The sequence below is a fragment of the Delphinapterus leucas genome, chromosome 21 (assembly GCF_059928025.1).
Source record: "Delphinapterus leucas isolate spDelLeu-1000000601 "Yukka" chromosome 21, BTC_Dleu_Yukka2, whole genome shotgun sequence".
Classification (NCBI taxonomy): Eukaryota; Metazoa; Chordata; class Mammalia; order Artiodactyla; family Monodontidae; genus Delphinapterus; species Delphinapterus leucas.
In genome coordinates this window covers 17494044-17506435 of record NC_143149.1, presented here as the reverse complement: position 1 = coordinate 17506435, position 12392 = coordinate 17494044, and the positions used below count along the sequence as shown (strand labels likewise).

Below are 12392 nucleotides of genomic sequence, written 5' to 3'. Positions count from 1 at the left end.
AATTAAGAGGCAGGATTCAAAAAGATCTGGCTTTTAATCCAAGGTGTGTTCTCACTTCCTATATAATCTTAGGTAATTTACCTATCATCTCTGAACCTTGGTTTTTCTCATCTTTAATACAGGGATAATAATAATACCAAAACTACAGAGTGTGATGAGGTATATAACACTCCTAGAACTATGTCTAACACATAGTAAGTTTCAATAAACATTATTTATAAAAGAAGGGCAAGAAGGTCTATATTTTTCTTAAGGAAAATTGCCTCTTTGGAAATCTTTCAGACTTGGGCTTCCCAAAGATTTGTACTGTGATTTGGGGATACCATGCTATTAATGATTTAAAGCAGAACTGCTTTCTTAAAAGTAATTAAAATATTTAGTAAGAAAGAACAAAGGATACCGCGGCTTCCAAACACAAGTGACACTGATACATCTCTAACTGTGATCTACAAAGCTGTTGAACCGTTTGATATCCAAAAGGATTCTGGAGGCTCTATGTAACTCATGTGTGGTTTAAGGCTTGAAATTAACGTTAAGTGCTGCCCTTAACAGCTGGTAAAATCAGCAGGGCCTCAAATGGTCAGCAGCAAGCTCCCCTCCATACTCTGCTTCCGTGGATTAAGTCCCCAGCTAAGCAACCCTTCTCGCAAAGGACCAGATGCAGCCCCTTCTCATCCCAGAGCAGTGCGTTTCGTTCCCTGCCAGCCCATGGAATTACTCAAACCAGCCAATCACATGCCCCCCTGGGAACCAGGGGTCCACTCATCCTCCTGAGACTACAAAGCCTGCCTCACACCATCTCTGCTGGTTCACTCTATTCCTGAGTGCAACCTTCCTACAGCCCTGCCTGCCATGCAGTGCCTTCCTCCCCTGGGCAGTGGGCATATGTAACTAATAAACCTCATTTGTCCAGTGTCAGATGTCATGTGTTCAGTCAGCCCAGTAAACCCTAGGGCAGGAATCCTGACCTCACCAACGGGTGAACAGGAAGTGATTACAACTCCATGTATGATAAAAGCCGGTCCAAAGGTAATTATGTACCATCAGCGGGGGGATTTATATCAAAGGAGTCTCAACGGGGCTTCCTGTTCACGACACGAGGTACATGTCAAGCTTTTTCTTAATCTAATCACCAATTCCCACTACCCAACACTGGCCAACTCATCTCACCACCCAAATCTTCAGTGCTCCTTGGGAACAAGGGGCTATGTGAGGGGCAGAATTTAACTAGAAAATGTGATACTCTTATTCCCAAGCCTGAGTTCTACTGGGGTAGGAATACATACTCAAGTCTAAAAAGTCTAAAATCACAAAAAGGAAGAAAGAAAGGTCCGCAAACTTAGGTACTTTATAGCTGTTTACTTTTCACGGAAGATGCCTGGTTTACGTGTGGGTTTTTCTGAGCAACAGCATGAAGTACTGCACTGATATTTCCTGTGTCTCCCACCGAACCACAGAAATCCACCTTCGCTAATGATATCTCCCGCTATAAAAACCCCTGGTCACCTTGGAAGCATTTACATAATTAACCTGGATATTAAAACCTGAGCATTGTTATAAAACCACAAATTTGGTCGTATTCTACTTGCAGCAGAGATTTTAGGTCGTGGGTGTGGGAGAGTGGGCATGCATGTACATGAAGTATTTCCCTGGGCAACCAGAAATGGTTTCTTAGCAATGCTTAGAAACCTTCTCTATCTTGTAAGAAGAGCTAAAACTTAAAGTACTGTTTGCTTTAAAATTTTAAGTACAGGAAATCAATTATTTTTAACCATAACTGATGGCTGTGTGAGTTCATTTCCGGGCTTGGAGATCAAGTAAAGAACAGAGCACGAGAGCGGGAATGGGGTGATGAGGGTCTGACGTCAAGAGGCAAAGAAGCTGGTCTCTGTGGCCTAACTGCTAAAAATTCTATCCTATCCTCAGACATTACATGTTTGCCCTTTATAATACTCACATTGACAAAAAAATTCCTTTTCTCAAGAAAATCAAAACAGAAGGAAAAGAAGTAGGATCAGGCCTAAGCTCACTTTCTAAATACCCGGTCCATCCCTACCTCTGACATAACAATCAAAGATTCTCCCTCCCTCTCCTCTCTTACTTCTTTATCAATGGATGCTACAAAACAAAAGTAAATGTTCCTGGCATCCTAAGTTCAAATACAACATCATGAAATTCCACATCCCTTTTCATCCCATCATTTTTTTTTAAAAAAGAGATTCACATCTTCCTTTGCCTCTCACCATCAGGCCAGCTCTGTGTAGGCTGAGATATATTTGGAGTCAAATAATACAGGATATTAATGAAATACCTGCCTTCTTTAGGCCATTTCAGAGCAGTAACTGAAAATAAGACCATTTATATCCTTTCAATTAACGGACCTTACACGGCTGAGTGAATATCTCCCTTCAAAGTAGGGCACCACAGAAGGCTATAAGCTTTACTCTGGCCAAGCTGGCACTGCTCAGTGTATTTCTGGAAGCCCCCTTTTAAGAGCGGACACAGATCCTGTCCCACGCCCTGCCTATAGGTGCATGCACGGCACACACTCACACACATCTGTTGCGATTGTTTATAGTTTGGGATTAAAGTCAAATGAGGCTATGTTATCTCACTTGAAAACCAAACGTTTTCGCCCGGCTGAAGTCACATGACCTCTAAAGCAGGTAACGAAGATCATTCTTGTCTCCCCAAATTTGTCTTCTCATCCTCCACAGAAATGGAATCACAGCTTTTAGCTGTGATTTCCACAGTTACCCACAGGACTGTCTTTTCCCACAGGCCCTGTGCAGTTCTGATCAACAGGATAGGAGCAGCACTGTCACATGGCAGTTTTGGGAGCCTCCCTCTGAAAGCAGCGAGGGCACCACTGCACCCCCTTCCATCTGCTGCCGCGCGGAGGTCACGGCTGGAACTAAAGTAACCTCTCACGCCACGAGATGGGGGTGACACCCCAGGGCTGGCAGAGCAGAAAGGTGAGAGGAGCTCGGGTCCCTGAGGGCTGAGTGGGGCAGAACCAGGACACCAGGCCCTGACTGCCTACCTGGGGAGTTTTATGTGAGAGAAAATAAAATTCTATCCTATTTAAGCCATGGTTACTTATGGTCTCTCTTAGTTGCAGACAAACCTAATTCTAGCTTTCACCAATATTATTTTAAAAAATGAAACTTGCTCTCCATAAAGAAAGATTTCTTATACTGAAGATACTGAAAAAACATATTTATGTTGCATTTAAAAAAAGAAGAAAAAGAACGTGCCATGGCTTTTAGGAGCTTTTCTAAAATAGGCATTCCAAAGGCTCTTCAGTACAGAGCCTCCCAAGGTGACCAGTTAGAAGAGAGGACAGCGCTCGCTCAAATGATTAAGGTTAGGTGTGTTGTGACTCTCTCCCATTCCTTTATTGTCAAACAAACACGGAAGGTCAACTTCTACAGGAGATAAGGGTTTAAGCACAGTTGTGTTGTGTCATGTCGTACCACACACACAGCAATATCCACATACTTTAAAAAGAATTCAAACCCACACACACAGCAGAATTCCCTGGAAAAGGCCTGTTTATGATAAAAGAAGAAAAGCAAAGCATGGAACAAAAGCATGCCTCGAGACTTACGTGGTTATCTTTATGGTAGTAAGAAAGGACAGGAAATCGCCGTCTGCTCCGGAATTTGGAACTCCCCACGATGATGTGTGCCGTGGCCGTTCTGGGAACGTACAGCTCCGTAGGGTAAGAGTCACAAACCTGTTGTGGAAAGCACAAGGGCATGTTTTAGGCAATCTAGCCATACTTTACAAACTGCCACCAGAAATTCCATTTCACTGGGCTTACAGGTTGCATATTTAAGTGTTCTTAACCAAGTTACAGAGCCACTTCAGAGAAGTGGAGTGCTGGTTCTAAGAAATCACAGTGAAGCAAAGCAAGACACTCTTCATCATCCTGCCCTGAGGCATTGCCCCTTCTCTCCAAGGGCTCTTGGTGGCAGGTAAGACAGTGACAAGCGAGCATTTCTTTCATCGAAAAGGGACAAACTGCAATTCTGCATCCTGGCAACTGGGAAAACTTCAGCTGCCTGTTTAAGACAGCCTGACGCTGGGAGACAATGTCCTAAAATGTCAGCACCAGTGGTGACCTCCTCAGGGCACCTTCCTGTCCCTGGCACACCCTCTGTGCGCTCCTATCTGAGGTGACGGTCAAGCCAACACCCTCCCCAGACATCTTCCCAAAGCCCACCCACTCTTCAGGGGCCGACCCAATTCCTCTCCCCTGCGCTCCCACCCTTCACCACACACTACGACAACTTTTTGTTTCTTATGTGACGATTTTAGAAGTGGTAAGAAATGATTTACCCTTTCTGCGCATCCCTGGCACTGATTTCCCCCAGTGGAAGCTCTAGCGCCTCGGAATGGTCCAGCAATTCTGTCAGAAATCAGGGGTTTAAAACCTAGCTCCAACTTGCCAACTTCACGACCTTCAAGAAGTCAAACTACTGAGCACTTGCTATTCTCTAAAACTGACGCGGAACAGAAATGACATCCCCCGGGGCTGATACAAGGACACCCATGACGAGGCTCTTCATCAACCATTAATCCTGACAGAAATGGGAATGGTGGCCACAGTAATAGTAGTCGACTTCTTGCTCGACATATTTTGCTTTGATGGCAGCCAATCCATCCTTTTGCAACACGAGGACCGTTTAGATGGCAGTTCCTGAACTTTGTTTATTTCCTAGAAGTCAAGCACCTCCTTGGGCGCTTCAAGAAGAGTCCTCAAGCAGGTATAGCAGCAGGGGAAATGTGTGTCTGCACGTCCTCTAACCATCCCGCCCGTCCTTACCACTCAAGGGACCGAAGGGAACGAGAACCCGTCACAAAGCTCACATCAGTTGTTCTGTGACAACGCCTCCCTCGCCTGCCCTCCTGCCTACCTTGTCTGCTTCCAGCCTGGGCACCGCATTGAGAAGGAGACAGATGGGCCACAGAAGTGAAGTTCCCAGGCCCAGAGCATTTCCCCAACGGCATTTTAGGCAAGATTACCAAAGACGTCAACGTGGGCTCTGGCACTGAGACAAAAATCCCAGACCAAGAACAGATGGTCCAACCTACTTGGAACCTGAGATTTTACTGGAATTACTGCCCACAGACATTACACTTGCTTCCCTGCAAATCTGCTGTCAGGACCTCTCTGGAGTCAGGCAGCCAGAACATTACTACACAGACCACACCTGCGCGTCTGAGTTCAAGAGACGTAGTCATTGCACCAGACTTAACAATGTTTTCTTAAAATAGCAGTTTTAAAAAGGAAATTGGTAGGTTTTCAGTAAGTTCGCTAAGTTTCAGTAAGTTCAGTAAGTTAAAACAAGTCCTGTGTAATTTTTTTTTAATTAATAAGGGAACGATTTTCTTTGTCCTCCGCTAAATAAGCCTGCCTGGAGTGCCTGCATGTCTTGGTTCCCCTGGCCAAGAGGAACCTTTTTTGGTAATTCTTTCACTCATTCAACAAGTTTTTTTTTTTAACTGAAATATATTTAACATATAACATATAACACTGTATAATTTAAAGTATAAAACATATTTATTTGATACATTTGTACATTGTAATACAATTGCCGTTGTAGTGACAATTAGCACCTCTATCATGTTACATAATCATCCATTCTTTTTAGTGGCTGGAATCATTAAGTTCTAGTTTCTTAGAAGTGTGATGATTATCATAGAATACTGGTGTCTATCAACAAATTTTTACTGAATACTTATTATGTGTCAGGCATTAGGTTAGGTGCTAGAGCAGTGATGAATAACAAAAGATTTACTGGTCTCAAGGAGTTCACATTCCCAGGAATCTTTGATCTCTGTTGCCCTGGTTACAACCTCCCAATACATGTATTTACCACTGCAGCATAGTATCCATCTGAGGGCCAGCCAAGGTTCTGTATTTATTGAGGACCTGTCACTCAGTTGAGCACTTTAGGGCAAGGGTTAGTTGTCAGGAACTGAGATATATCTATAAAGACAACGGTCTTCTTCAACATTTAAGACCTAAAATTTATTTCAAGGAATTTATGATGTAATGGGGAGAAGAAAAGGGGTATGAACAGCATGAAATGATTTGTATATACATAAAATAAAATAATACATAATACATAAACTATAGCTGTAGAGAACTGAAATAAACAAGATTTTTAAAAATTACTGGTTTGGGTTATACTTTCAATTTTATTCCAAGAGAAATAGATTAAAAATTTAACCTAGTAATGAATGCCAATTATTTTATTTAAAGAAAGACAATTTTAAGAGTTAGGTACAGAAAGGAAATCTTAGCTTAGAGAGTTAGATTACCAGAAGCAAGTGTCTTATAAACAGGGATAATAGCAATGTTGATAGAGGTGATTATGATCATAATAATTAGCCTGCCCAAGACCACATGGAGAGAAAAGGGCAGCGCCGGTTCTGGAACCTAAGTCTCTGTGCGCTATGTATGGTGTTATTTCCACCATGGACAAAAGCTTCTTCTCCATCCGATGACATCACTAGCCCCACTTACATCAAATAACTTGTGAAAAGAAAGAAATAACTCTTATAAAAGAAGGGAGGAAAAAGTAGAGGTTTTTCTCAACCATGAGGTTAAAAGCAAAAGTAACGGATGATGACGTAATCTTCCCGATGAACTAACAGTCAGAAATAGTTTGATAGAACCAACTTTTCTTATATTTTTAACTGGTAATAAATGAGGGTTCATCACCTTTCTCGCTATTTCAATGATATTTGTAAAATCAGAAAATCCCCTAGGTTTTCACCTTTTCTGTTTCAACACAGTTTGTTGATTGTTAGTTTGGGTTTGCCGTGTATTACTTTTGGGAAAAAAATGCTGAGTCACTCACGTTTTGCAGTCTCTATACTGTAGGACTTAAGTGACTAAACGTGAGTCATGTTTGTGGTGCTAAGTCTAGAAGGAAACCTCATGAAAAATAACAAGAACCTGTGTTTTCAAGAAAATATTATTCCACAAGACGTGCCTTAGCCTCATTTTCTTCCCCACCCAAGTGTGTGTCATATTTTTTTTAAATTGTAAAAGGATATCCTATTTTCTTTACTAAACTTGGATTTTCCTGCCTTTCATTTCAAGGCTAGAAATTCACTGCAAAGGTTGGCTTTAGCATGGGAACAAACTATTACATTAGCCAGACACTTTATAATGATTGAGACAAAAAGGAACCAAATGTCCACTCACAGTGTAAGATTATGATCGTTAGATTTAAGGGTAATTACAAAGAAAATTCAGTATCATGAAAGTGGCCATTCTATCCCAAATAATCTGTACATTCAATATATCCAGAAGAAGGATGTGGAAGGACCTGACTTGCAGAATATCAAGATTTACTATAAAGCTATAATAATCATAATTAGTGAAAATGTAACTATGGAAATTACACAGTGTAAACTGGGACAAAGGTTAGCGAATAGACCAGGATTTTTTCTTAAACAATATGCTAAAACCATGAAACAAACTAGGAAACACTGACAACTCAAAACTTCTGAGGATTAAAAGATACTCTAGGCACAGTACATAAATATCTCCCAAGAGGAGATATTTGCAACAGCTATAAATGACAACAGGGCAATGTAAAGAAAACCACACTGAGATCTATTTCACACCAATTCAATTGGCATTTTCTCAAATTTAATGTTTTGATTAGTTAATAAATTCACATGGTTATAAAAAAAATAAAACAATACAAAAAGGTGCACAGCCTCACCCTTGTGTTCCATTCATCCCATTCCCACCTACTTTCTATGTTATCACTTTGGGGCAATTACACATCCATATGAACAAGTCTTATTTTTCTCCCTCTTTTATAAAATAAAAGGTATCACACTATATTCACGATACTGTGCATTGCTTTTTTGAACCTAACAATATACTTCAGCGATCTTTCCTTATCAGTACATGGAAATATTCTACATGTTTTTAATGGCTACACACTAATTTAATTATACGAATCGACCCAAAATTATTTAACTGGTCCTCTATTAAAGAAATTTGGGTTTCTTCTAATACGTGCTTTGATAAACAATGCTTCAATAAATAACTGTGTACGTCACTGTGCGTTTATGCTAACTCTTTAGAAGAAATTCCCAGAAGACTGTTGGGTCAATAAGTAGGGATACCACCAAACACTGTAAATACCAACTGTTGGTAAGTCTGTGGGGTAATGAGAAATCATATCTTAGATGTGTAAGTCCACGCAAACACTTTGGAAAAGAATCTGGCAACAATGGGACTTCCCTGGCGGTCCCGTGCTTAAGACTTCGCCTTCCAATGTGGGGAGTCCAGGTTCAATCCCTGGTCAGGGAGCTAGGATCCCACATGCTTCGCGGCCAAAGGACCAAAACATACAACGGAAGCAGTACTGTAACATATTCAATAAAGACTTTAAAAATGGTCCACATCAAAAAAAAAAAATCTTAAAAAAAAAAAAGAATCTGGCAATATCTAGTAAGGCTAAAATCCACATACCCTCTAACTCAGAAATTCTACTCCTAGGTAGAAACTCAAAATGTACTATGAGTCATATATAAGCCAGATAACGGCTTTATTTGAGATGGTAAAACAAAAGAGAGAAATAAAAGAAAAAGAATAAATAAAAGTTTAAACTATGGTATATTTGTAAAATGGAGTATAAGACAACAGTGAAGAATGAGTAAACAAGAGCTATAAGTTTCAACAGTTACTAACTTCTTTACATCTTGGACAGTTACTTAATCTGTCTCTGCCTGAGTTTCTCCATTTGAAAGCAGGGATAATAACAACACCTACCACACAGGACTGCTAACATCTTTTAAGCTTCTAGAACATAGCCTGGCATGTGGTAACTATTATACATATGTTTGTTAAATGAAATGAATCTCACAAATACAACTTGAGTGAAAAGTCAAGTTTCAGTAAGCAACATTCAGCACGATACCGCATACAGAAAGTGTAAAAAAACGCACGAAAAAATACTACATGCTGCTACTTACAAACGTAGAAACGTTATAAATAGAAAGGAATGACAACACCAAATTGCAGTCAGTGACCCTGGAGCAGGAAGTGATTTGGAGGGAATATTAAGGAGGTTTAACAGCATTGGCCATGTTTGTTCTTACATAGTATGCAGCTCCCTGCCGTTCAATTCATTATTTTTCAAAGTTTTGTGTATGTTGGAAGAGTGGCATAATAAATAAACAGCTGTTTTAAAATGAAGAATAATCAATGGAAGAAAGCAGTAAGATGTATATTTCCAAAATGATTACAGGCAAATACAAGAAAAAAACTATCTAGCTATAGATATGAAAAGGGGAAAAACATGACTAGTAAAACCACAAAGCACAGTATCTAGAACAATGTCATAGATATCAGTTACTGCAAAATCAAAATCTAACCATACCTAATTTGAGAAAAAACAACACATTCCACCCTCACAACCCAAAGATAACTACTGTTAGATTATTATTATTATTATTTTCCTGCGGCATGCGGGATCTTAGTTCCCTGACCAGGGATTGAACCTGGGCCTCAGCAGTTAAAGTGCCAAGTCCTAACCACCGGACCACCAGGGAATTCCCACTGTTAGATATTTTTTAAAAGGACAAAACATTCATATAGGATCACTGAAAGTAACGGGATAAGTAGAGCTCTACCAGGAAATTCTGACAAGAAGAAGAAAACAGTAGAAACATAATAATACAAAATAGAATTCAAAGCATTCACAGGAAAAAAGGATATTTTAAGTTGATAAAAAGCACACCAAACAGATGTCCTAAACCATTATGTGCTGGACAACATAACTTCAAAAATATATACTGCAAACACTTTAGAAATGTAAGGAGAAAACGTCCAATCAACAATCATAATGGGAAATTTTTACATACTTCTGTCAGAAATCAAGTGAGCAAAGGGACCAAAATAACATAAGAAACTTAATTTAGATGGAGACAGAATTTTATACCCAAATAACAGAGAATATACATTTTTTCCAGACTCAAAACATTGATAAAATCAAATATTGATAATTAATCAAATATTGGGTGTTTTATGAAGACATAAATCTTCAAAAAATCCCCAAAGTTCAAATCTTACAGGTCACATATACTGCTTGCTATACAAGGGAACAGAAATTAACAACCAAATACTGATCAAAAGCAAAACCATCAATGGCCTGCCTGCTTGAAATCTAAAAAAAAAGATTTAAGCCTCTTATGCCTTGTAATTGGTCCTGGGAATTTATCCTTAGAAAATAATTTAAAATATGGGGAAAATCACACAAACAAAGATATTACTCCCAGAACTATTCATATGGCAAAAATTATGAGTAATCTAAATGTCTAATAATAGGGAAATATTTAAGTATATTATGGTACATTCACTTGATGGAATGTTACACAGTCATTTAATTACTGATACGAATACTGTCACAATATAGAAAATCCATATGGTAAGGTGAAGAAAGTAATCAGGATTCAAAATATGCGGCCAGAAATGGTCAGTTAAGAGTGGACAAGATATAAATGGTCTGCATGTACAAAACTACAATTCAAGAGATGAAGGCGTGAAGATTAAATTGAGAAATCACTTATCCCACTATCAAGCTGTCAAAAGATTTTTAAGAAATAAACTCTTTAATGGTGAAGGTACAAAGACTCAAGCATTCTCCTACACAACTGTTGAGAATTTATATAAATTGGTACAATCTTTCTTTTTTTTTTTTTTTTTTTTTTGCGGTACGTGGGCCTCTCACTGTTGCGGCCTCTCCCGTGGCGGAGCACAGGCTCCAGACGCGCAGGCTCAGTGGCCATGGCTCACGGGCCCAGCCACTCGCGGCATGTGGGATCTTCCCAGACCGGGGCACGAACCCGCGTCCCCTGCATTGGCAGGCGCACTCTCAACCACCGCGTCACCAGGGAAGCCCTGCAGTTCTTTTTGATAATATGTACAAAAATTTGAGTAAACCTTTTGACATACAAATTCCACCTTTAGGAATCTGTCTTTAAAGAAAAGACTTTTAACATGGGCAAAGGTACAGTTACCAGAATGTTCTCACTATGTTATTTAAAATAGTGAAAAATAATAATAACCTAAATGTCTAAAAATTAGAGATTAGACAGATAGAATATGATATAGCCATACTATGTCATATTATATAATGTTTTAAAATGATATAAAATATATTTATTGACAGGATAACACTCACAATATGCTATGTGAAGAAAAGCAAAACACAAGGCATATGTAGTATGATTCCATTTTTGTTGTATATATTTGAACGGTTCCTTTGCCCTGACATTTTCCAAACAATGAAATGCATTACTCATGTAAGAAAAAAGTTATTGGACTATGCAGATGAGAAAAAAATTAAGAAAAAATTTAAAACCTTCTAGAAGAATGTTAGGGCAATGGAATGCCGGCTCTCTTCTCTTTTGTAAATTCTCTGCAATGTTCTTATGTACTTTTATTACTGAAAACACTTTAAAAATTCACAGGGAAACCAACACTGATTTGTAAGTCCACCCTCAGGGAGCATATGGAATTGGCCCTGCCCCTCCTGCTTCGCTGCATCGCCCATTCCCTTCTGTAAGTGCAGACATATTTCTCCTCATTTCTCTAGGGAAGGCTCTTGGTGACCTTGTGTACCAATCAAGAGTTCAGTGAGCACAGAGAGCTCATGCCAAGCTGCCAGCAGAGCCTCTGTGATTCCCCAGCCATCACTCACTGAGCTATAAAAAGACTGGCTGGGAGAAGGAAGGTGCTGGCCCTGAGGCCCACCACTGGGCCTCTCCGGGTTTCCACTCCCTCATCCATTAGAGGAGATGTTCTCTGGGGTGACCCTGTTCACACCTTCTGATTCTAGGTGCAAGTAGGAAACAGAGCTGGCAATAACCAAGGGAGACTTGGGAATCCACACATCTGTACCCACAAAGAGCTATCAAAGTTGAAGGGGATCAAACAGAAGTCATGCTAAACTATGTGAAATCATGGCTTCATCTGGATTAAGTATCTGCAGTTCACCAAATGCCTCCACTCACTCTGTAATCTCTGTTCACATCGCTGAGCTGCCAGTAATTATCAGGGAGGCCCATTCGCTTGTACTCTTCACTGAGATCGATCAGCATCCAGCCTTGTTCCCTTTCTTCTCTATCCAGCTTGGGGTTGAATGAAAAGCAGTACAACTCCTCATATTTCACTGCAAAAAAAGAAAAGGGGAGAATAAAGCCAAATCAAGCCAAGTTAAAGCCAGAATCAAATTTCCCCAAATGCATTCTGTCTGGGCTGGAGAGGCCAGCCCAGCTTCTCACCCCTCGGGGCTCTCCCAGGGTACCCTGTCTCTGAGGTGGGTTCACCCACCTCTTCCCAACAACGA

At 40.0% G+C, this 12392-nt stretch overlaps 1 protein-coding gene across 1 annotated transcript in view; it reads right to left on the bottom strand.

Annotated features, from left to right (window-relative positions):
- The window catches only part of MTMR7 (myotubularin related protein 7), a 93900-nt gene that overhangs the window by 35659 nt on the left and 45849 nt on the right, over positions 1-12392 (bottom strand). Inside the window, exons 5-6 of the mRNA XM_089903547.1 lie at positions 12058-12215; positions 3611-3739 (exon numbers count right to left, since the gene is read on the bottom strand). Coding sequence (XP_089759673.1) covers positions 3611-3739; positions 12058-12215 — 287 coding nt within the window. The remainder of the gene's footprint in view (positions 1-3610; positions 3740-12057; positions 12216-12392) is intronic.